Consider the following 26150-nt stretch of genomic DNA (forward strand, 5'->3'; position numbering starts at 1 on the left):
CAAAATGTATCCCCCAACCAACATCGTGAAAACAGATAATCTGGTCATGGTCACATTGCTGTTTGTGGGACCTTACTGTGTGCAAATTGGCTGCCACGTTTCCTACATTAAAACAGAGACTGCATTTCAAAAGTAGTTAATTGGCTGTTAAGCGCTTTGGGACGTCCTCTGTACATCGCCCGTCTCTGTCCTTGCCTCAGCTCATCCGCTGCTGAAGCCCTCATCCATGCCTTTGTTATTTCTAGACTTGACTATTCCAACACACTCCTGGCTGGCCTCCCACATTCTACCCTACGTAAACTAGAGGTGATCCAAAACTCAGCTGCCCGTGTCCTAACTCGCACCAAGTCCCACTCACCCATCCCCTCTGTGCTCGCCGACCTACATTGGCTCCCGGTTAAGCAACGCCTCGATTTCAAAATTCTCATCCTTATTTTCAAATCCCTCCATGGCCTCGCCCCTCCCTATCTCTGTAACCTCCTCCAGCCCCACAACACCCCCGAGATATCTGCGCTCCTCTAATTCTGCCCTCTTGAACATCCCTGATTATAATCGCTCACCCATTGGTGGCCGTGCCCCAAGCTCTGGAACTCCCACCCTAAACCTCTCTGCCTCTCTTTCCTCCTTCAAGACGCTCCTTAAAACATGTCTCCCTGACCAAGCCTGCACTAATTTCTACTTAAGCTCGGTGTCAAATTTTTATTGCAGTACACTGCTGTGAAAGCACCTTGGGATGTATAAATACAAGTTGTGTTGGGGTTGTGAAAGACTCAACAGAAATGCAAGTTCTTTGTCTTATCTTTTCCTGGTAGTCACCCAGTCAACTGCTCCTGCACTGTGTCTTAGCTCACTGATACCCACAGACAGTCAGGCTTCCAGAATGAAGCTGCTTGTAGCCTACTTATTAATGTGGAGGAGCTGGGAATTAAAGGTTGGAAGATTGTTGTGCTTCATCTGCAGTGGTGCTAATTGAGCCTTCAGCTTGCTTCCGTCGCCCTGCAGACTCTTCAATTGGAATTCTTGGCTACTTGCTTCAGTGATCTGCTCCTTGGAGGCATTGTTCATCAGCTTAATCATAGCTCTCCCTGAGTACTTAATACCTGTCATTGCTACTTACACACTGTTTCTGCCTCACAGGAATGGTCATTCAGGGACTGTACAACTTTGCTGGGGGGAAGGAGGGGGGCGACTGTAATAAATCAGACCCGAAAGCTTCTGTAATAAAAAAACAGAAAATGCTGGCAATCCCAGCAGGTCAGGCAGCATCTGTGGAGAGAAACAGTTATCGTTTCGGGTCTGTGACCCTTTGTCAGAACTCTGAAGCTGCTGTACTGCTAATTTACTAAAGCTGACCTCTCCCTTCCCTCCACCACTTGGTTCAGTCTGGACTTGTCTGTACAGATTGCACCAGGCTGCCATTGTACAGCTCAGCAGGCCCACTCTGGGCTAATCCCAGAGCTGCCAATCAAATCTTCCACCAGATTCTGCTGTAGACTGCTGCTATATTGCTGATGGGATCGCTATCTGTTTTTCAGTCCTGTCAACTTGTGGTTTTAGCTGCCTGAAGATAGAGATGGGCTGCATGCATACAGTGTGGGTTATTGTTAACCATGCTGTGAGGCCATTGGTGACTCCTGGAATTCGGTGAAATGCATTCGCGTTAATATCATGAATACTCATTTTTAGCTATCCTGCTAAAACAAGGCTAAATATTAAAGATTTCATGGATGCACATTTAAGAAATTTCAATTAAATCAGTTAGAGCGTGTGGGCTAGACTTTCCACTTCACATTGCCCATCTCAGGCCGATCTACCACCAAAACTGGACCTCCATCGCCCATTTTGAGGAAAAAGAGGAAACTAGGCCTAAAACATCGCTGGAAAAACCGGCGCCCAAGTTTTGGCTCACTTCGCTGAAATGATCGCCCATACAAGGCCCATCCCGAGTTTCGACACCTAGCCTGTACTTCGCTGGGCTGATGCAAGGCCGAAAAGATCGGCAAGTAATAGTTGCTTTTCCTGGGCTTAACAGAAGGAAATGGGCACTGCGGAGGCCATTTTGAAGATCAGAGGAAGGGTGGAGGCAACAGAAAAAAAAGGAGCTAAATAGTTGAGAGTTATTTAGAGAGTTATTTATAGATAGATCAACTCAGTTTGTGTTCCTTTTGGCACTACAACAACAACTTGCATTTATATAGTACCTCTAGCATAGTAAAATGTCCCAGGGCGCTTCACAAGAGCGTTATCAAACAAAATTTGACACCGAGCCACAGAAGGAGATATTACGACAGATGACCAAAATCTTAGTCAAAGGGGTAGGTTTTAAGGAACGTCTTAAAGGTGGCGGAGAGCTTTAAGAAATATAAATGCAAGTCTTAAGAAGTTTTATTCCACATCTGGTGTTTTACATATGGTGTATGGAGGGTGGCTTGTTTTATACTTGGTCATTGAGGTGACCTGACTTAACCTTTTACCTGGTGCTGTGAAGGTAAGGACCAGAAATTAATGTGTTTTCTTAAATATTAAAGCGACAGCGCAGTGTTATATAATCATCTGTTTATCGTGTATTAAACATCGGATGTTAACACTCCAGACAGCGTCTGATACAAGCATCATACTTGATAGCAGAGCCAGAATGACTGCATCATATTGGACTGCCCCACAGTCATCATTCTGAACTACAGCCTCACCCTGTACTTTACCCCACCATTAATTTCAAGAATGTCGCACAATTACGTTCTGTAGACTTACAAACGGTGAACACACAGGTTTATAGCAGCAGAATAATAAACTTTGCAGCATTTAGTATATGGGCTGTCCTTGTAGACCAGCCCCTGAGCAGTGGCCGGAACCATTGATACATAAGAACATAAGAATTAGGAACAGGAGTAGGCCATCTAGCCCCCGAGCCTGATCCGTCATTCAACAAGATCATGGCTGATCTGGCCGTGGACTCGGCTCCACTTACCCGCCCGCTCCCCGTAACCCTTAATTCCCTTATTGGTTAAAAATCTATCTATCTGTGATTTGAATACATTCAATGAGCTAGCCTCAACTGCTTCCTTGGGCAGAGAATTCCACAGATTCACAACCCTCTGGGAGAAGAAATTCCTTCTCAACTCGGTTTTAAATTGGCTCCCCCGTATTTTGAGGCTGTGCCCTCCAGTTCTAGTCTCCCCGACCAGTGGAAACGACCTCTCTGCCTCTATCTTGTCTATCCCTTTCATTATTTTAAATGTTTCTATAAGATCACCCCTCATCCTTCTGAACTCCAACGAGTAAAGATCCAGTCTACTCAATCTATCATCATAAGGTAACCCCCTCATCTCCAGAATCAGCCCAGTGAATCGTCTCTGTACCCCCTCCAAAGCTAGTATATCCTTCCTTAAGTAAGGCGACCAAAACTGCACGCAGTACTCCAGGTGCGGCCTCACCAATACCCTGTACAGTTGCAGAAGGACCTCCCTGCTTTTGTACTCCATCCCTCTCGCAATTCCATTCGCCTTCCTGATTACCTGCTGCACCTGCAAACTAACTTTTTGGGATTCATGCACAAGGACCCCCAGGTCCCTCTGCACCGCAGCATGTTGTAATTTCTCCCCATTCAAATAGTATTCCCTTTTTCTGTTTTTTTTTTCCCAAGGTGGATGACCTCACACTTTCCGACATTGTATTCCATCTGCCAAACCTTAGCCCATTCGCTTAACCTATCTAAATCTCTTTGCAGCCTCTCTGTGTCCTCTACACAACCCGCTTTCCCACTAATCTTCGTGTCATCTGCAAATTTTGTTACACTACACTCTATCCCCTCTTCCAGATCATCTATGTATATTGTAAACAGTTGTGGTCCCAGCACTGATCCCTGTGGCACACCACTAACCACCGATTTCCAACCCGAAAAGGACCCATTTATCCCGACTCTCTGCTTTCTGTTAGCCAGCCAATTCTCTATCCATGCTAATACATTTCCTCTGACTCCGCGTACCTCTATCTTCTGCAGTAACCTTTTGTGTGGCACCTTATCGAATGCCTTTTGGAAATCTAAATACACCACATCCATCGGTACACCTCTATCCACCATGCTAGTTATATCCTCAAAGAATTCCAGTAAATTAGTTAAACATGATTTCCCCTTCATGAATCCATGCTGCGTCTGCTTGATTGCACTATTCCTATCTAGATGTCCCGCTATTTCTTCCTTAATGATAGTTTCAAGCATTGTCCCCACTACAGATGTTAAACTAACCGGCCTATAGTTACCTGCCTTTTGTCTGCCCCCTTTTTTAAACAGAGGCGTTACATTAGCTGCTTTTCAATCCGCTGGTACCTCCCCAGAGTCCAGAGAATTTTGGTAGATTATAACGAATGCATCTGCTATAACTTCTGCCATCTCTTTTAATACCCTGGAATGCATTTCATCAGGACCAGGGGACTTGTCTACCTTGAGTCTCATTAGCCTGTCCAGCACTACCCCCCTAGTGATAGTGATTGTCTCAAGGTCCTCCCTTCCCACATTCCTGTGACCAGCAATTTTTGGCATGGTTTCTGTGTCTTCCACTGTGAAGACCGAAGCAAAATAATTGTTTAAGGTCTCAGCCATTTCCACATTTCCCATTATTAAATCCCCCTTCTCATCTTCTAAGGGACCAACATTTACTTTAGTCACTCTTTTCCATTTTATATATCTGTAAAAGCTTTTACTATCCGTTTTTATGTTTTGCGCAAGTTTAACTTCGTAATCTTTCTTTCCTTTCTTTATTGCTTTCTTAGTCATTCCTTTGCTGTTGTTTAAAATTTTCCCAATCTTCTATTTTCCCACGAACCTTGGCCACCTTATACGCATTGGTTTTTAATTTGATACTCTCCTTAATTTCCTTGGTTATCCACGGCTGGTTATCCCTTCTCTTACCGCCCTTCTTTTTCATTGGGATATATTTTTGTTGAGCACTATGAAAGAGCTCCCTAAAAATCCTCCACTGTTCCTCAATTGTGCCACCGTTTAGTCTGTGTTTCCAGTCTACTTTAGCCAACTCTGCCCTCATCCCACTGTAGTCCCCTTTGTTTAAGCATAGTACGCTCGTTTGAGACACTACTTCCTCACCCTCAATCTGTATTACAAATTCAACCATACTGTGATCACTCATTCCGAGAGGATCTTTTACCAGGAGATCGTTTATTATTCCTGTCTCATTACAGAGGACCAGATCTAAGATAGCTTGCTCCCTTGTAGGTTCTGTAACATACTGTTCGAAGAAACAATCCCGTATGCATTCTATGAATTCCTCCTCCAGGCTACCCCGTGCGATTTGATTTGACCAATCGATATGTAGGTTAAAATCCCCCATGACTACTGCCGTTCCTGTTTCACATGCCTCCATTATTCCCTTGATTATTGCCCGCCCCACCGTGAAGTTATTATTTGGGAGCCTATAAACTACGCCCACCAGTGACTTTTTCCCCTTACTATCTCTAATCTCCACCCACAATGATTCAACATATTTTGTTCATTAGAGCCAATATCATCCCTCACAACTGCCCTGATATCATCCTTTATTAACAGAGCTACCCCACCTCCTTTCCCTTCTTGTCTATCTTTCCGAATCGTCAAATACCCCTGTATGTTTAATTCCCAGTCTTGGCCACCCTGCAACCACGTTTCTGTAATGGCCACCAAATCATACCCATTTGTAATGATTTGTGCCGTCAACTCATTTACTTTATTTTGAATGCTGCGTGCGTTTAGATAGAGTGTTTTCATCCTAGTTTTTAAACCATGATTTTTAGCTTTGACCCCTCCTGCAGCCCCTTTATATTCAGTGGCCCTTTTTGTTTTTTGCCTTGGGTTTCTCTGCCCTCCACTTTTACTCATCTCCTTTCTGTCTTTTGCTTTTGTTTCCTTTTTGTTTCCCTCTGTCTCCCTGCATTGGTTCCCATCCCCCTGCCATATTAGTTTAACCCCTCCCCAACAGCACTAGCAAACACTCCCCCTAGGACATTGGTTCCGGTCCTGCCCAGGTGCAGCCGTCCAGTTTGTACTGGTCCCAACTCCTCCAGAACCGGTTCCAATGCGCCAGGAATTTGAATCCGTCCCTTCTGCACCACTGCTCAAGCCACGTATTCATCTGAGCTATCCTGCGATTCCTACTCTGACTAGCACGTGACACTGGTAGCAATCCCGAGATTACTACTTTGAGGTCCTACTTTTTAATTTAGCTCCTAGCTCCTTAAATTCGTCTCGTAGGACCTCATTCCTTTTTTCACCTATATCATTGGTACCTATGTGCACTACGACAACTGGCTGTTCTCCCTCCCTTTTCAGAATGTCCTGCACCCGCTCCGAGACATCCTTGACCCTTGCACCAGGGAGGCAACATACCATCCTGGAGTCTCGGTTGTGGCCGCAGGAACGTCTATCTATTCCCCTTACAATTGAATCCCCTATCACTATCGCTCTCCCACTCTTTTTCCTGCCCTCCTGTGCAGCAGAGCCAGCCATGGTACCATGAACTTGGCTGCTGCTGCCCTCCCCTGATGAGTCATCCCCCTCAACAGTACCCAAAGCAGTGTATCTGTTTTGCAGGGGGATGACCACAGGGGACCCCTGCACTACCTTCCTTGCACTGCTCTTCCTGCTGGTCTTCCATTCCCTATCTGGCTGTGCACCCTTCACCTGCGGTAAGACCAACTCACTAAACGTGCTACTCACGTCATTCTCAGCATCGTGGATGCTCCAGAGTGAATCCACCCTCAGCTCCAATTCCGCAACGCGTGCTGGAGCGTACCTCCTGTCCCCAGGGTAGCTCACTGCCTGTGTCACACTCTGGCTTCACACAGTTTCATTTGATCAAACTCTACCGTTGACGGGTATAAACAAACTAAAGCAATCAACTCTCAGTACATAGAATTTATAGCACAGAAACAGGCCATTCACCCATGCTGGTGTTTATGCTCCACATGAGCCGACTTTGTCTCACCCTATCAGCATGTCCTTCTATTCCTTGCTCCCTCATGTCCTTATCCAGCTTCTCCTTAAATGCCTCAACTACTCCCTGCGGCAGTGAGTTCCACGTTCTAACCACTCTGAGTAAAAAGGTTTCGAGTGAGTTCCATCAAAAAATCTTTTGTCTGCCGTGATTCTGTCTCGCCAACTCGTATCCAAGACTCAAAATCTCTCTCAAAATAAAGACCTAAAATATTACTTGCTGCACACTATTGTACAATTGCTGTCTATTCCATTCGCTCCAGCCCACTTCCCCATCACTGTGTCACTTAAATGTTACTTTCTGCCCAAATTCTCCACCTCTCCCCCCTAACAGATATTACACTTTTATTCTCACTGATGATATAACTACTAATTCATTTTCTGCTGTGTTTAGAAGGTACTGATTCACATCATGCTACACCTTACAGCTACAGTGTTTATCTTAGCCAGTGAACCCAATATCCTTCGAGTAACTGAGGGAACGGCCATGAGAAATTCTTAACCGATAAGGGGTTATGGGGAGAGGGCAGGGAAGTCCATGATCAGATCAGCCATGATTGTATTGAATGGCGGAGCAGGCTCGAGGGGCCAAATGGCCTACTCCTGCTCCTATTTCTTATGTTCTTATTAAATTCACCAGTAACCTGTCCCATCACAAATCCTGGCAATCATGCGCAGGGAACGTCTGTCTGTAGTTTTGCCAGAAGGCTATAACATTCTGAACTGTTGTGCACCGTGTCTTGTCAAAGGAAAATGTAAAGACTTGAAGCTTTCTTTCTTTGTATTCTCAAGTTTTCATCGGTGAATGAGTTAAACAAGTTACAGAGTTTAGAACAGCTGAAATTTTGTGACTATGCAATGGTGGAGTCTGAGAAGAATGCAAAAACTGTGCGGCAGCTCATCATCGCAAAGCTAGGACATCTGAACATATTAAACAGAACGGAGGTAAGTGTCTTTATAGAGAATGTCATCGAATGTACAGCACAGAAACAGGCCATTCGGTCCAACAGGACTATGTCGATGTTTATGCTCCACACGAGCCTCCTCCCCCCCTCATCATCTCCCCTTATCACCATATCCTATTCCTTTCCCCTCATGTATTTATCTAACTTTCCCTTGAATGCATCTATGCCATTCGCCTCAACCACTCCTTGCGGGAATGAGTTCACATTCTAAAGAGATTTCTTCTGGATTCCCTACTGGATTTATTAGTGACTATCTTATATTCACGGCCTCCAGCTTTGGTCTCCCTCATACCTTCTCCACTTTTACCCTATCAAACCCCTTCATCATTTTGAAGAGCTCTTATCGGCTCACCCCTCAGCCTTCTCTTTTCTAGAGAGAAGAGCCCCGGTCTGTGTCGATTCCTTTGGGGTTATTGAGAAGGATAGCAGGGCTTGAATTTCAGAGTGACCGTAACCCTTGGAGTCTGTAGGCTATGTTTAAAGATCAACATTCCTGCGTGATTCTATTTTCGAATATTCATGTTGACAATGTCTAGTGTTCTGTACTTGGAAGGAAATTTGCATATTTGAAAGCGACAGATATTTATTATTCTGACGGTAATTTGGTTAATTGGCGTTCTGATTGCAGTGTATTCCTTGTTTTTAAAGCCTACTTAATGTGAGGTTCCCTGGATCAGGTGTCATTAGTCTAGCACAGAACCTTGATTTTGTGTTAATTGATAGCCGCACTTGTACCGTAGCACACAACTGTTTCCCACACACTATCCTGTGCTCTGTAATGGGGGAGCCTGTACAGAAATCTTTGAAGGTGGCAGCACAAGGCTGTTAAAAAAAAACATACGGGATCCTTTGCTTTATTAATAGAGTACAGAAGCAAGGAAGTTATGCCAAACCTTTGTAAACCACTGTTTGGGCCTCGGCTGGAGTATTGTGTCCAATTCAGGGCACACTTTAGGAAGGATATTCAAGGCCTTGGAGAGGCTGCAGAGATTTGCTAGAATGATACCAGGGATGAGAGACTCCAGTTAAGTGGAGAGACTGGAGAAGCTGGGGTTGTTCTCCTTAGAGCAGAGAAGAATAAGAGATGTTCAAAATCATGAAAGGTTTTGATAGAGTAACTAAAGAGAAATTGTTTCCAGTGACAGAAGGGTCGGCAACCAGAGGACACAGATTTAAGGTCATTGGCAAAGAACCAGAGCCGACATGAGGAAACATTGCTGTTACGCAGTGAGTTGTTTGTTATCTGGAACGCGCTGCCTGAAAGGGCGGTGGAAGCAGATTCAATAGTAACTTTCAAAAGGAAATTAGATAAATAATTGAAGGGGGAAAATATACAGGGCTTCGAGGAAAGAGCAGGAGGGTGTGGGACTAATTGGATCGCTCTACCAAAGAGTTAGCACAGACACGATGGGCTGAACGGCCTCTGCTGTATGCTTCTATGATGAGATTATGGGATTGAGGCCTAAGGGCATGCCTTGCGATTTGTATGGCCCTGTGTGTCCAGACATCGTGGGGCTTCTTCAACCTCAGCCAGCTGTAGTATTTTTATATGTGAGTGCCAAATCTTTGTGTAATTTATTGGTATCTGAGGTCCAGATTTTACCCGTTGAGCTGAAAATTGTGTCTTGCTGTGATGCGAAGGTTCTTAAAGCACTCTTGCCCCTGTCAATCCTCCTGCACTTGGTCCTTCAGTTCTGTCTCCTCGGTCCCCCATCCCCAGTCCCACCCCCCACCATCCTCTGCGGCTGCTCCATGTCGCCCCAGCTTGTATAGTCTTGTCTGATCAGGTCTGCTGCCCATTGGACATCCTGTTCTCAAAGCTGTCCCCTCCTTACATTAGATGGCACCTTGTTGCAAGCATGCTCTGCGATTTCTTTGAGGCCGTTGGCCAGCCCTATTGACACTACACCCTCACAGAGAGCACAACCAACTTCATTTATTTTGGAGTTTTGTGGGTTAGTACAACAACAACTTGCATTTATGTAGCACCTTTAACGTAGTAAAAGATCCCAAGGAGCTTCACAGGAGCATAATCAGACAAATATTTGACACCGAGTCACATAAGTATCATAGATGACCAAGAGGTAGATTTTAAGGAGTGACTTAAAGGAGGAGAGAGAGGCAGAGAGGCAGAGAGGTTTAGGGAGGGAATTCCAGAGCTTGGGGCCCAGGCAGCTGAAGGTACGGCCACCAATGGCAGAGTGATTAAAATTGGGGATGCGCAAGAGGCCAGAATTAGAGTAGTGCAGAGATCTCGGAGTGTTGTAGGACTGGAGGAGATTACAGAGATGGGGAGGGGCGAGGCCATGGAGAGACTTGAACACAAATCTGAGAATTAAAAAGTCGAAGAGTTGCCGGACATCCAATGCAGGTCAGCGAGCACAGGGTGTAATGGGTGAACGGGACTTCCTGCGAGTTAGGACACGGGTCAGTGAGCACAGGGTGTAATGGGTGAACGGGACTTCCTGCGAGTTAGGACACGGGTCAGCGAGCACAGGGGGTGATGGGTGAACGGGACTTCCTGCGAGTTAGGACACGGGTCAGCGAGCACAGGGTGTGATGGGTGAGTGGGACTCGGTGCGAGTTAGGACACGGGTCAGCGAGCACCGGGGGTGATGGGTGAGTGGGACTGGGTGCGAGTTAGGACACAGGTAGCGAGCACAGGGGGTGATGGGTGAGTGGGACTTGGTGCGAGTTAGGACACGGGTCAGCGAGCACAGGGGGTGATGGGTGAGCGGGACTTGGTGCGAGTTAGGACACGGGTCAGTGAGCACAGGTGGTGATGGATGAGTGGGACTCGGTGCGAGTTAGGACACGGGTCAGCGAGCACAGGGGGTGATGGGTGAGTGGAACTTGGTGTGAGTTAAGACACAGGTCAGCGAGCACAGCGGGTAATGGGTGAATGGGACTTCTTGCGAGTTAGGACACGGCTCAGCGAGCACAGGGGTGATTGGTGAACGGGACTTCCTACGAGTTAGGACACGGGTCAGCGAGCACAGGGGGTGATGGGTGAGTGGGACTTGGTGTGAGTTAGGACACAGGCAGTGAGCACAGGGGGTGATGGGTGAATGGGACTTGGTGTGTTAGGACACAGGTCAGTGAAAATAGGTGGTGATGGATGAGTGGGATTCGGTGCGAGTTAGGACACGAGTCAGCGCGCACAGGGGTGATGGGTGAATGGGACTTCCTGCGAGTTAGGACACGGGTCAGCGAGCACAGGGGGTGATGGATGAGTGGGATTCGGTGCGAGTTAGGACACGTCAGCGCGCACAGGGGTGATGGGTGAATGGGACTTCCTGCGAGTTAGGACACGGGTCAGCGAGCACAGGGGATGATGCGTGAGTGGGACTGGGTGTGAGCTAGGACACGGGTCAGTGAGCACAGGGGGTGATGGGTGAGTGGGACTTGGTGTGAGTTAGGACATGGGTCAGCGAGCACAGGGGGTGATGGGTGAGTGGGACTTGGTGTGAGTTAGGACACGGGTCAGTGAGCACAGGGGGTGATGGGTGAGCGGGACTTGGTGCGAGTTAGGACACGGGTCAGTGAGCACAGGTGGTGATGGGTGAGTGGGACTTGGTGTGAGTTAGGACACGGGTCAGTGAGCACAGGTGGTGATGGATAAGTGGGACTCGGTGCGAGTTAGGACACAGGACAGCGAGCACGGGTGATGGGTGAGTGGGACTCTGCGAGTTAGGACACGGGCAGCGAGCACGGGGTGATGGGTGAGTTGGACTTGGTGCGAGTTAGGACACGGGTCAGTGAGCACATGGGGTGATGGGTGAGTGGGACTTGATGTGTTAGGACACGGGTCAGTGAGCACAGGGGGTGATGGGTGAATGGGACTTGGTGTGAGTTAGGACACGGGTCAGCGAGCACAGGGATGATGGGTGAACGGGACTTCCTGTGAGTTAGGACACGGGTCAGCGAGCACAGGGGTGAGTGGGACTGGGTGTGAGCTAGGACACGGGTCAGTGAGCACAGGTGGTGATGGATGAGTGGGACTCGGTGTGAGTTAGGACACGGGTCAGTGAGCACAGGGGTGATGGGTGAGTGGGACTCGGTGCGAGTTAGGACACGGGTCAGCGAGCACAGGGGGTGATGGGTGAGTGGGACTTGGTGTGAGTTAGGACACGGGTCAGCGAGCACAGGGGGTGATGGGTGAGTGGGACTGGGTGTGAGTTAGGACACGGGTCAGCGAGCACAGGGGGTGATGAGTGAGTGGGACTTGGTGTGAGTTAGGACACGGGTCAGCGAGCACAGGGGATGATGGGTGGGTGGGACTGGGTGTGAGTTAGGACACGGGTCAGCGAGCACAGGGGGTGATGGGTGAGTGGGACTTGGTGTGAGTTAGGACACGGGTCAGCGAGCACAGGGGGTGATGGGTGAGTGGGACTGGGTGTGAGTTAGGACACGGGTCAGCGAGCACAGGGGGTGATGGGTGAGCAGGACTCGGTGCGAGTTAGGACACGGGTCAGCGAGCACAGGGAGTGATGGGTGAGTGGGACTTGGTGCGAGTTAGGACACGGCTCAGCGAGCACAGGGGGTGATGGGTGAACGAGCCTTGGTGCGAGTTAGGACAAGGGCAATGAACACAGGGGATGATGGGTGAGTGGGACTTGGTGCGAGTTAGGACACAGGTCAGCGAGCACAGGGAGTGATGGGTGAGTGGGACTTGGTGTGTTAGGACACGGGTCAGTGAGCACAGGTGGTGATGGATGAGTGGGACTCGGTGCGAGTTAGGACACGGGGCAGCGAGTACAGGGGGTGATGGGTGGGTGGGACTTGGTGCGAGTTAGGACACGGGTCAGTGAGCACAGGGGTGATGGGTGAGTGGGACTCGGTGCGAGTTAGGACATGGGGCAGCGAGTACAGGGGGTGATGGGTGGGTGGGACTTGGTGCGAGTTAGGACACGGGTCAGCGAGCACAGGGTGTGATGGGTGAGTGGGACTGGGTGTGAGTTAGGACACGGGTCAGCGAGCACAGGGGGTGATGGGTGAGCGGGACTCGGTGCGAGTTAGGACACGGGTCAGCGAGCACAGGGGGTGATGGGTGAGCGGGACTCTGTGCGAGTTAGGACACGGGTCAGCGAGCACAGGGGGTGATGGGTGAGTGGGACTTGGTGTGAGTTGGGACACGGGTCAGCGAGCACAGGGGTGATGGGTGAGCGGGACTCTGTGCGAGTTAGGACACGGGTCAGCGAGCACAGGGGAGTGATGGGTGAGCGGGACTCTGTGCGAGTTAGGACACGGGTCAGTGAGCACAGGGGGTGATGGGTGAGTGGGACTGGGTGTGAGTTAGGACACGGGTCAGCGAGCACAGGGGGTGATGGGTGAGTGGGACTGGGTGCGAGTTAGGACACGGGTCAGCGAGCACAGGGGGTGATGGGTGAGTGGGACTGGGTGCGAGTTAGGACACGGGTCAGTGAGCACAGGGGGTGATGGATGAGCGGGACTCGGTGCGAGTTAGGACACGAGTCAGTGAGCACCGGGGGTGATGGATGAGTGGGACTCGGTGCGAGTTAGGACATGGGCAGCCGAGTTTTGGATGAGCTGAAGTTTATGGAGGATGGAAGGTGGGAGGCCGGCCAGAAGAGCGTTAAAATAGTCAAATCTCGAGCTAACAAAGGCATGAGGAGAGTTTCAGCAGCAGATGAGCAGAGGATATTCGGTAAAATATCCTCTCAGTTCAGACCAGGTGAAGCTTCCTTTTATTGTACCTTCCCAACATCTGCCTGAGAGGAAAAGACAGCACTGGATTATCATCATCACAGGCTGACTTGCTTCCACTCTAAAAATGAGTTCTTAGGTGACTGTACAGTCCAATACAGGAATTACAGTCTCTGTCACAGGTGGGACAGACAGTGGTTGAAGGAAGGGGAGGGTGGGGAGTCTGGTTTGCCGCACGCTCCTTCCGCTGCCTGCGCTGGATTTCTGCATGCTCTCGGCGATGAGACTCGAGGTGCTCAGCGCCCTCCCGGATGCGCTTCCTCCACTTAGGGCGGTCTTTGGCCAGGGACTCCCAGGTGCCAGTGGGGATGTCGCACTTTATCAGGGAGGCTTTGAGGGTGTCCTTGTAACGTTTCCTCTGCCCACCTGGGGCTCGCTTGCCGTGTAGGAGTTCCGAGTAGAGCGCTTGCTTTGCGAGTCTTGTGTCGGGCATGCAGACAATGTGGCTCCGCCCAGCGGAGCTGGTGAGTGTGGTCAGTGCTTCGATGCTGGGGATATTGGCCTGGTCAAGGACACTGGCGTTGGTGCGTCTGTCCTCCCAAGGGATTTGCAGGATCTTGCGGAGACATGGTTAATCCCAGATGTGGGAGGGGGAGGAGCTTCACAATTCACTGCAAAAAAACCTCTGCTCTCAATCCTGCATCTGATGTTCAGCTGGGACAGACCCCTTCCCCCGTCACCCACATACTGCTGTTGGACATCCCTCCAGTTCCCACCTGCGTCGATGGAGCCATTTGGTCTCTGGTTGTTGCATGTGGTCTGCAGTCACTGTTGGAACGACTATTCCACTTCGGCGACCAGTGAACCATCCAGTTAGGAAATGAGACCACCGTATTTAAAAAAAGGTCTATGAAGCGTTTAAACAGAAAGTAGCCAGTAAAACATTTATCATCTTCTGATTTAGGATACGTGAAGCCACCGATTTGCCGTGCATGCGGCCTGTTAGCTGCGTGTTTTGCTGTCGCTGCTTATGCAACAGGATTCTCTGTCGCTTTGCTAACGTTCGAATGTTGGTGCAGATTTTGCCAGAAGAGAGGAGGGGAGCGGAACTCGACTATCGCAAGAGGTTTGGGAAGGAGTGGCTGAAGGCTGGAGGGCACCAGGATCCCAAGAGAAACAGGCCTGATGAGGAATTTTGTGCTGAGCATCCCCGATATCAAGTGCTCATTGACAGTGAGTACATGGTTAGGTAATGTACTTCTCACGTGCCGGGTCCCCCTCTCCCCTTCCAAGATTGCATTTAACCAACTGGCGTCAACTTGTGAGCAGTGACTGATCCCCCAAATAGCTGTTGAGGCTGGGGATCAATTGAAAATTTCAAAACATGAGACTGATAGATTTTTGTTTGGCAAGGGGTATTAAGGGAAATGGAACCAAGATGGAGTTAAGATACAGATCAGCCATACATAAGAAATAGGAACAGGAGTAGGCCATACGGCCCCTCGAGCCTGCTCCGCCATTTAATAAGATAATGGCTGATCTGATCATGGACTCTGCTCCACTTCCCTGCCCGCTCCCCGTAAACCCCTTGTCCCCTTATCGCTTAAGAAACTGTCTATCTCTGTCTTAAATATATTCAATGACCCAGCTCTTCACAGCTCTCTGAGGCAGTGAATTCCACAGATTTACAACCCTCTGAGAGAAGAAATTCCTCCTCATCTCAGTTTTAAATGGGTGTTAGTTGGTGGAGAAATGCATCAGATCTTTACCCAGACATCCCTTGGACTGAGCTGTGCTGCCTCTGCTGGAGTTAGCAGGTCACTACACCACACACTCCCCCACCTCCCAACTTGTGCAGCTCCCCTCAATGGCATTTAGGCATATAGAATCATACTGCATAGAAGGCAGCCATTCAGCCCATCGCCCCTGTGCTGGCTCTTTGAAAGAGCTCTCCAATCAGTCCCACGCCCCCTGCTCTTTCCCCATAGCTCTATAATTTTTTCCTTTCAAGTATTTATTCAATTCCCTTATGAATCTGCTTCCATCACCCTTTCAGCCAGTGCATTCCAGATCGCAACTCGCTGCGTAAAAATGTTTCTCCTCATACCCCCTCCTGGCTTTTGTGCCAATTATCTTAAATCTGTGTGCTCCCACTGGAAACCGTTTCTCTCTATCTGCCCCTCATAATTTTGAACCCCTCTATTAAATCTCCCCATAACCTTCTCTGCTGTAAGGAGAACAATCCCAGCTTCTCCAGTCTCGCCATATAACTGACGTCCTGCATCCCTGGAACCATTCTAGTAAATCTCCTCTACACCCTCTCTACATCCTTCACATAAGAACATAAGAAATAGGAACAGGAGTAGGCCATACAGCCCCTCAAGCCTGCTCCGCCATTTAATACGATCATGGCTGATCCGATCATGGACTCGGGTCCACTTCCCTGTCCGCTCCCCATAACCCCTTATTTCCTTATCGTTTAAGAAACTGTCTGTTTCTGTCTTAAATTTATTCAATGACCCAGCCTCCACAGCTCTCTGAGGCAGCAAATTCCACAGATTTACAAACCTCTGAGAGAAGAAATTCCTCCTCATCATAGTTTTAAATGGGCGGCCCCTTATTCTAAGATCATGCCCCCTAGTTCTAGTCTTCCCCATCAGTGGAAACATTCTCTCTGCATCCACCTTGTCAAGCCCCCTCATAAGCGTATATGTTTCGATAAGATCACCTCATTCTTCTGAACTCCAATGAGTGGAGAGGCACGATTTCATTAAATGGTGGAACAGGCTCGAGGGGCTGCATGGCCTCCTCCTGTTCCTGTGGAACAGGCTCGAGGGGCTGAATGGCCTCCTCCTGTTCCTGTGTTGCAGTTGTAGCTTTCTACACACAAACGCTGTTGCAGTTTTGGTCACGAGTTCGGTTTGCTATAGTTTGCAGCGACTCTTATTAAATAGACTCTGTTTGCTAAATAAATAGACTGTTTGCTGTGAGTCCTGCCACAAGTCCCACCCCACCTCCAGCTGATTGGCTGGCACGCAGTGGTGTCAATACTCGCTTTGTTTTGCACTTGCCCCCACACCCACTGAATTGCCCAGAGAATGAGGCGCAGACGACTAAATTCACCTGCCCAGGCAAACCTTCGCTCCAGCATAAAGAGTGCAAATGGTCATAAATGATTTGTGTTTGAAACGGGGCTGATTTGATGCGAGGGTGACAGTTCTACCATGTTTTCTTTCATTGCCCTGTGCAGAGTACGGAGCGCCTGAAGATTCCGAGATGGAGCAGCAAAAATTCTTTGCCCTGAAGGACCAGCTATTGGGTGAGAATGCGCTCGGCGGGGGGGGGGGAAGTGAGATTTATACTGTTCCCAGAAAGCTTGTCCCTTGTAAAATGAATGGTTTCTTCTCTATTACTGACATTGGGAGCGAGTTGACGTGTGAGGTGGTACATTTTGGAAGGCAGAATAAGGTGCTCCTTGGAAAATAAGAATCTAAATGGGGTAGAGGTGCCAAGGGGTCTGGGGGTACAGAGACACAAATCATTTAAATAACGACATTTAAAGGCCAATTAAAAAAAAAAAGCAAACTAAACACTGGGGTTCATTTCGAGAAGGATAGAATTGAAAAGCAGAGAAGTTAGGTTAAACTTGTTTAGAACCTTGGCTAAACCACGCTTGGAGCACTGTGTACAATTCTGCTCTCCATATTATGAAAAGGATATTGAAGCACTGGAGATTTACAAGGATGACACCAGAACTGAGAGGTTATATCTATCAGGAAAGATTGGGGCTCTTTTCTCTATGAAAGGGAAGGCTGAGCGGAGAGCTGATGGAGGTGTTTAAGATTATGAATAGGGTAGACGCAGAGATGATGTTTCCATTTGTTGGAGGAGTCTAAAACTAGGGGCCATAATTATAAGATAGTCACTAATAAATCCAATAGGGAATTCGAAAGAAATTTCTTTACCCAGAGAATGGTGAGAATATGGAACTCGCTACCACAGGGAGTGGTTGATGCGAATAGTATTTAAGGGGAAGCTGGTTAAACACATGAGGGAGAAAGGAATAGAAGGATATGGTGCAGAGGAGGCTGGCATAGACCAGTTGGGCCGAATGGCCTGATTCTGTGCTGTACATTCTATGTAAAGCACTCTGCTCCTTTCTTCCATGCGCACACAACTTGTTGCACTCTCAGTTATTATGTCTGTCGTGTACTTGTGAATGACTCCACGAGGCAATAAGTTGTACTCAAACTGTAGTGACCTTGGTCCTTTACTCATAACTCCAGAGTGAGGCAGCCGTGTGGTGGCTCCCCCTTATACAGCCCCTGCCATCAGGGCAGGAAAGGAAACCCCGGTCTCCACCAGTTGCACCCTTTAGTGGTGCCATCATATATATACACAGTGTAAATCTTATTGATAGTACATCGGGTAAAGAGGTCTCCATCTTATGCAACTATACAGTGACTACACAGAGTGTATATCTATAGTCTGCATATATAACATCGGGAGACAATGCTGAGTGACCTTGGCCATTCACCTTTGCTGCACTGAAAGTGCTGCTAACCTGGGCTGTTGTGCTGTGTGTCACAGGACTGCAAATGCACCTAAATAGTTCAACAAAGGTCAGTGAGATTGTTTAGTTCTGGGAAGAAAGGGTTCAAACTGACTGAAGGGGGAAAGCATTGTGGCAACTCACTCCTTTCACACACCCAGGACAGGAGGAGATGAAGTGAGTGGTAAGGTGATCCCAAGATAATTGTCTATGAATTTGCCTCAACAGCTTTGATCATCAGATGCCCAGACAACCCAGATCAGAAACTGTTAGAGAAGAAGCTGCCAGGTAAGGAATCAGTTTGTCATCTGAACTGTACCCTGGTTACAGTATTTGGGAGGTGGCCGAGCGAGGCACGTACTTTGCATGTTTTATAACAAAATTAGAACTAAATCCCTCTATAGTCTCGCTCCTCCTTATCTCTGTAACCTCCTCCAGCCCTACACCCCTCCCTATCTCTGTAACCTCCTCCAGTCCCTACACCCCTCCCTATCTCTGTAACCCCCTCCAGCCCTACAACCCTCCCTATCTCTGTAACCCCCTCCAGCCTTACACCCCTCCCTATCTCTGTAACCTCCTCGAGCCCCTACACCCCTCCCTATCTCTGTAACCCCCTCCAGCCCTACATCCCTCCCTATCTCTGTAACCCCCTCCAGCCCTACATCCCTCCCTATCTCTGTAACCCCCTCCAGCCCTACATCCCTCCCTATCTCTCTAACCCCCTCCAGCCCTACACCCCTCCCTCTCTCTCTAACCCCCTCCAGCCCTACATCCCTCCCTATCTCTCTAACCCCCTCCAGCCCTACACCCCTCCCTCTCTCTCTAACCCCCTCCAGCCCTACACCCCTCCCTATCTCTGTAATCTCCTCCAGCCTTACACCCCTCCCTATCTCTAATCTCCTCCAGCCCTACACCCCTCCCTATCTCTGTAACCTCCTCCAGCCCCACAACCCTCCGAGATCTCTGCACTTCTCCAATTCTGGCCTCATGTGCGTTCCTGATTTTCATCACCCCACCATCGGTGGCTGTGCCTTCAGCTGTCTCAGCCCTAAGTTCTGGAATTCCCTCCCTAAACCTCTCCTCCTTCAATACGCTCCTTAAAAACGACTTTATCTGTCCTAATATCTATTTATGCGGCTCGGTGTCAAATGTTATCTAATTATGTTTCTGTGACGCGCTTTGGGGCATTTTACTACGTTAAAGGCCTTGTATAACTGCAAGTTGTTGTTGACTTGAAAGCTAATGAAGTGAACTGTGTGTTTCACCGGCTAATGTAGACTCCATGACCATTCAGAAAGTGAGAGGGCTGCTCTATCGACTGTTCAAAGTTCCAGGTGCTGAACTAAAGTTAACGTACATCAGCTCAAAGGTGAGGCATTCCTTATTACAGTGTCGCCAAACTTTGCTAGGTTCTTTTAGCCATATGATAGCGCAGAATTGAGCTTTGTAAAGGAGTTACTGCAGACACACTGGCGTTCCTGTATCGAAATCACAAATGCAACCATTTAGAAATGTTACCGACTCTAATGCTATTAGGAATTAGATGTCCTTTTCAGTCTATTATCTTGCAACAATCTTGTGTAGAAATGTACAGCAAACTGTACAAAGTATAGAAGAACTCCATGTGGCTGAGTACTGTGAGCTGAACTTAGTGTGACCTTAGTCTTCTTTATTACAACTCCAGAGTGCCTTAACAACATGGCAGCCAACCTTTTATACTGGCCCTGCACATGTGTAGGACTCCAACAGTTGCGCCCTCTGGTGGCAAGTATTACAGTTACATACATAACAAAAACAATCTTTGCACATGCAGGACTGACAGAGTGAAGAGGTGTTAACAACCCTTTGACTCGAGGCAGATGGTGTACTAGTGCTGGGCAGTCTGACAAATCCATCAATGAAAGATCCATGAGATAATAACAGTAACAGTTCTAACTTGTCTTGACCTATGTTGGAAGACTGTAAATGCACCCAAATAGCCCACAGTCTGTTTGTAAGATGTTTCATTCTGGGAAGGAAAGGTTTGAACTGACTGAAGGGAAAGCACCTGAAATCAGATTTGTAGACAATCTCATGCTTAAAGTTCATCCTCCATGGAGTAATACTAACAACAACAAAAAATGTTCAACATAAGAAGTAGGAGTAAGCCCTTCGAGTCAGCTCCGCCATTCAATAAGATCATGGCTGATCTTTGACCTCAACTCCACTTTCCCGCCCGATCCCCATATCCCTTGATTCTCTTAGTGTCCAAAAATCTTATCAATCTCTGTCTTGAATATACTCAACGACTCAGCATCCACAGCCCTCTGGGGTAGGGAATTCCAAAGATTCACAAACCTCTGAGTGAAGAAATTTCTCCTCATCTCAGTCCTAAATGGCCGACCCTTTATTCTGAGCCCATGACCCCAGGTTCTAGACACCCCAGCCTGGGGAAACATCCTCCCGGCATCTACCCCTTAAGAATTTTACACGTTTCAATCAGTTCACATCCTTGGAGTAAGATTAGTAACAAAAAAACAGGTAGTTGATCTCAGACAGGATCTCAGCCACACCAAGTTAGGGACGGGAATGTCCGAGAGGGTTCCTGTCTCCGATCACTTGCCGTCGAGGCTGATGCATAACGACAGCTTCAATGGGGTACCAGAGGGCAATCGACCCCCCACGCGCCCTCAGAAACTGTACCACAGCAAGGACTCTACATCCTCGGGAAGGGACAGAGAAAAGTTGGAAAAAAAATGTGTACAGTAATAATTTTTTTCAAGACGAGAGGAATCACTGTGGGGTACCACAAGTAGGAGAGATGTACGTCTTTTCAAATTCTTCCAGTCCTTGAAGCCTGGATTTGGAAGTGAGTAGGAGTTTATGGAGAAACCATAGTGACATGAGTGGTAGTGGGAGTGAATTGGCCACCCCCCTCAAACCTCGCCCAGTTTTCTTTTACATTGAGTTCGCTATCGTCCGTTTTCAACCTCGTACAGTCGGAACTGGGAACAATCTCAGACACAAACTACAGATAGGCGACCTTGAGTCACGTCTCATTGTAAAAGGGTCGCTCTGCATTATTGTGTGGTGTTACCCTGACTCACTGCGGCGGCCTGCCACTACAGGGAGCAACGCGAGCTGCTGCAGGAGGGCGACGGCTGACTGCGGTGCGGGCAGGAGCGGCGAGGTCAGGGCGAAAGAGCGGCGAGAGTTTGGGGCCCAGGGGCAGCACGGGCCCAGCCCACACTGTGCGATGTGTGCGCGCATTAGGTCCGTGCAGCAGAGCTGGTCTCCAGTCATCCTGGTTAACCCTTACCACTGGACCAAGACCTAGCTCTATCGAGCCCGTGTGGTGGCTGGTGTGCAACGGCCACCCCACGTTAAAAAAATCCACCCACAGACATCTTCCACCCTTCAATATGTAGTTCAGGATCCGGAATATTAGGTCCTTCATTGAAACACCTGTGAACTCATCCCTTTTAAGTGGAAGCAAGTCATCCTCGATTGGAGGGACCGCCTATGATGATGACTGAGCCACATCGTTCCCATCTCAGCGTTACCCTCTAGAAGGCGTCATGTACAGGTGAGGACAGGAGCGACCATTGGGCAGGGATAACTCACTGTGCCACCATGCTCCTGGTAGCAGCCATTTTCTGAGCTGGAAGCTGGTTTCCTTGAGCTTGCCTCCCTCAGCCAGAAGAATTACTGGAGCAACACTGTTATAAAATGTTTTTTTACACCTCATTTTTGAGCATTCTAGATATTTACAGTGATACAGCAGTATGGGGTGGATTTATTGTTGAGCAAACATTGTGCAATTCAATCCAGAGAAGTGTGAGGAGGAGAGCATTTGGGGAAGGGCGACAAGGCAAGGGAGGCTAAAGGGATCAAGGGGTATGGAGAGAAAGCAGAAAAGGGGTACTGAGGGAATGATCAGCCATGATCTTATTGAATGGTGGTGCAGGCTCGAAGGGCCGAATGGCCTACTCCTGTACCTATTTTCTATGTTTCTATGTAATATACAATAAATGGGAGGATACTGAGAGGTGTGGAGGAACAGAGGAACCTTGGAGTTTATGTCCACAGATCCTTAAATGTAACAGGCTAGGTCGATAAGGTAGTTAAAAAGTCATACGGAATGCTTTCCTTTATTAGCTGAGGCATAGAATCTAAAAGTAGGGCAGTTATACTAGAACTGTATACAACACTAGTTAGGCCACAGCTTGAGTACCGTGTCATCATCATCATAGGCAGTCCCTCGAAATCGAGGAAGACTTGAGTTCTCAGGTGACTGAACAGTCCAATACGGGAATTACAGACCCTGTCACAGGTGGGACAGACAGTGGTTGAAGGAAAGGGTGGGTGGGGAGTCTGGTTTGCCGCACGCTCCTTCCGCTGCCTGCGCTTGCTTTCTGCATGCTCTCGGCGATGTGACTCGAGGTACTCCACGCCCTCCCGGATGCATTTCCTCCACTTAGGGCGGTCTTTGGCCAGGGACTCCCAGGTGTCGGTGGGAATGTTGCACTTTATCAGGGAGGCTTTGAGGGTGTCCTTGAAATGGTTCCTCTGCCCACCTGGGGCTCGCCTGCCATGTAGGAGTTCCAAGTAGAGCGTTTGCTTTGGGACTCTCGTGTCAGGCATACGGACAATGTGGCCTGCCCAGTGAAGCTGATCGAGTGTGGTCAGTGCTTCAATGCTGGGGATGTTGGCCTGAGCGAGGACGCTGATGTTGGTGCGTCTGTCCTCTCAAGGGATTTGCAGGATCTTGCAGAGACATCGTTGGTGGTATTTCTCCAGCGATTATCTGGAGGGAGGAGAGCATGCCGTGAGATCTCAGAGATGCAGTAATTGTGACCATCTTTAAAAAATGGGGACAAGTCCGACTGCGGTAACTACAGAGGAATCTCCCTGTTGTCAGCCACTGGGGAAGTCATCGCAAGAGTTCTCCTCAGCTGTCTTCTCCCTGTGGCTGAGGAGCTCCTCCCGGAGTCACAGTGCGGATTCCATCCACTACAGGGTACAACGGACATGATTTTTACGGTGCGACAACTACAAGAGAAATGCAGGGAACAGCACCAACCCTTGTACATGGCCTTCTTTGACCTTACAAAGGCCGTTGACACTGTTAACCGTGAGGGACTATGGAGCGTCCTCCTCTATTTTGGCTGCCCCCAAAAGTTTGTCTCTATCCTCCGCCTGCTCTATGACAACGTGCAAGTTGTGATCCTGACCAATGGATCCACCACAGACCCAATCCACGTCCGGACCGGGGTCAAGCAGGGCTGCGTCATCACCCCAACCCTCTTCTCTGAGTACCACGTGCAGTTCTGGTCACCGCATTACAGAAAAGATGTGATTGCACTGGAGAGGGTGCAGAGGAGATTTACGAGGATGTTGCCAGGACTGGAAAACTTTAGGGATGAGGAAAGATTGGATAGGCTGGAGTTGTTTTCTTTGGAACAGAGGAGGCTGAGGGGAGACCTTACTGAGGTGTATAAAATTATGAGGGGCCTAGATTGAGTGGATAGGAAGGGCCTATTTCCCTTCGCAGAGGGGTCAATAACCTGGGGACATAGATTTAAAGTAATTGGTAGAAGGATTAGAAGGGAGATGAGGAAACATTCCTTTACCCAAAGGGTGGTGGGGGTCTGGAACTCACTGACTGAAAGGGTGGTAGAGGCAGAAACCCCTCACCACATTTAAAAAGTACTTGGATGTGCACTTAAAGTACCGTAACCTGCAAGGCTACGGATCAAAAGCTGGAAAATGGGATTAGGCTGGATAGCTATTTGTCGGTCGGTGTGGACACGATGGGCCGAAATGGCCTCCTTCCGTGTCGTAATTTATCTGAGATTCAAACAAACTGAACTTATTCTGTGAGGGGAAACTTGTTTTCCGTCCTTTAAATTGAAATCTGCGTACGCTCTGCTCCAAGTGGCAGGCATACAGTAGAACTGATCTTTTTGTTGTTTTTCCTCAGATGGACATGGAAATAGACATGGATAATGACCTGAAGCCTCTTTCATACTACTCGATAGAGAGCGGAGACTGTATATTGGTGCGATGGTAACTAGCACATTATATTAGAAAGGAAAGGATGCACAACGCAGAGTCTCGAGAGGACACATTTTGCAGCACCATCCCAGCACTCTGTTGAAGGTGCATGCAATCAGAGCACGGTACATACAGCTGTGGATGCAGTACTCCTTTACGCCTGTACTTAAGACGGTGCTGGCTAGTTACCTGCGGGCGAACAGTGATTTAGTTCTGTGCCAGCCTTGAAAGCTGCAGAATGTGGTGTGAATGTTTAAAAAGTCCGCCTTGTAATTTGCACCTGCGTCAAAACTCTTGGCTTTTTATTTAATAGTTTGTGGTATTAAAAAGAACCGTAGAAGCTCAGAGTAGTTTCTTTACATGATAACCAGGCCTGAAGGTGCAGTTTATAACACCGTTCTAAATTAATGTGTTCTGTTTAGCGATGGCACCAAATCCTAGTTCTGACTTTGAGCGGTTAACCTCATTCTCAAATAGTGTTTGCTCTTTGTACAGTAGTGGTTCTGAACCGCTAATCATTTGAAGCGAGCTGAAGGATTCAGTGTTAAGTGTCTTTTGGTGGTTGTGGGCATTTGGCCTTAATGTTACTGCATTGGACTTTCTCATTCAGAGAAGCATTTTAAGTTCAACTACCTTCTGCAGGTGAGCTTGAATGGATTGTTGGCTGGGAGCCCCCTCTCCTCCCCCCACAATGTGAACCTTATGCTGAAAGTGACCTGCCCCCCCCCCCAGCTATAGTGTGTGGAGGGGAGAGGGTGGGGTGGGTTATGGGTGTGACAAACTTTAGGAGGAGAATAATATTCTACAAATCAGCGGGGAGAGAAACGTTATAAATCCCGTGTAAAATGAAGCATTGTCAGAAAGTTTCAACTGTTTAGGAAGCACTAACTCATAATTGAGTTTAATGTTGTCCCCACCATGAACTGAGGGTATTTACGGCCACAAGACACGATGGGCCGAATGGCCTCCGTGTGTGTCGGAATTGTCTGTGGTTCTATGATTTTACATTGCATATATCCTCCATAGTTTTGACAGTTACAGATTTTCTATATCTGTACATCACCCCACAATCCAATTCGAGCCTTTGTGAGAGACTGTCTGAATAGCTGCACTGATGTGAGAGAGTGTTGGAGTTTTGCCTGAGTGGTTGGTTCGAGTTCCTTCTGCTCCTGGAACACTTCAGCAGTGACCAAAGGCTCACCTCTCCTTCGGTCCACAATCCCCATCAGTGTGGTGCAGACATTTGAAAGAACAAAAAATAAATAAAACCGAGAAAACATTTTCATCTCTGGCCTTGTGATGCCCCTCACATCAACATGGCCCGCGCTGAGTAGCAACATCAATCCTGTGCCGGAGGCTCACACCCTCGAAACTAATCGGGCTTGGCCTTAACTCTAAGTTAGTTCAGAGTGGCTGAGCCTGCAGTAGATTTTTGGCGCAGGATTAGACCAGAAACATTAACTTTTTTTTCCTGTCTCCTCTGCCTATTTTCTTTCATCACCCACCAGGGTTTATAGCATCTCGAAATGTGTAGAATATTACTCTCCTGCTAAAGCTTTCTGAGCAAACTTCTCCGAGGGACTTGCACACCTTTAAAGTGTTGTGTGTTGTGTAGAACATTGTGGGTGACCAGAGCTCTAATTACATTTGACATTGGTAAATAATTATACGATGAACTAATGCAAATTCCATTCCGCTTACTCAATAATAAAAAGTTTTCGATGCAGTCAGGTGTCTTCCTTTCTCATGAGCCGAACTAAATCAACCTTTAATAACATTTTCTGTTCTGGAACCGTAATATGGTTTGGATGGTAGCAAGGACTCGTTTTACATAGTGTCCATCTTGTTCAGGACAAGACAAAATCGGTCAATATAAACCTAACCGTGTGCGTGTTGAGTGATTGCTCGAGCAATTATACGCGTACGTGCAATGTGCTTGACCATGGTC

General features: G+C 48.1%; 1 protein-coding gene across 5 annotated transcripts in view; it reads left to right on the forward strand.

Annotated features, from left to right (window-relative positions):
• The window catches only part of tbce (tubulin folding cofactor E), a 109524-nt gene extending 83596 nt beyond the window's left edge, over nt 1-25928 (forward strand). For all 5 annotated transcript variants that reach the window (XM_070884653.1, XM_070884652.1, XM_070884651.1 and 2 more), the window contains 6 exons: nt 7775-7927; nt 14694-14847; nt 16865-16933; nt 18395-18454; nt 19444-19535; nt 24129-25928. In XM_070884653.1, the coding sequence (XP_070740754.1) occupies nt 7775-7927; nt 14694-14847; nt 16865-16933; nt 18395-18454; nt 19444-19535; nt 24129-24218 (618 nt within the window). In that variant the 3' untranslated portion in view covers nt 24219-25928. The remainder of the gene's footprint in view (nt 1-7774; nt 7928-14693; nt 14848-16864; nt 16934-18394; nt 18455-19443; nt 19536-24128) is intronic.
• The last annotated feature ends 222 nt before the right edge of the window (nt 25929-26150 follow it).

Source organism: Pristiophorus japonicus, chromosome 7, assembly GCF_044704955.1.
Source record: "Pristiophorus japonicus isolate sPriJap1 chromosome 7, sPriJap1.hap1, whole genome shotgun sequence".
Classification (NCBI taxonomy): Eukaryota; Metazoa; Chordata; class Chondrichthyes; family Pristiophoridae; genus Pristiophorus; species Pristiophorus japonicus.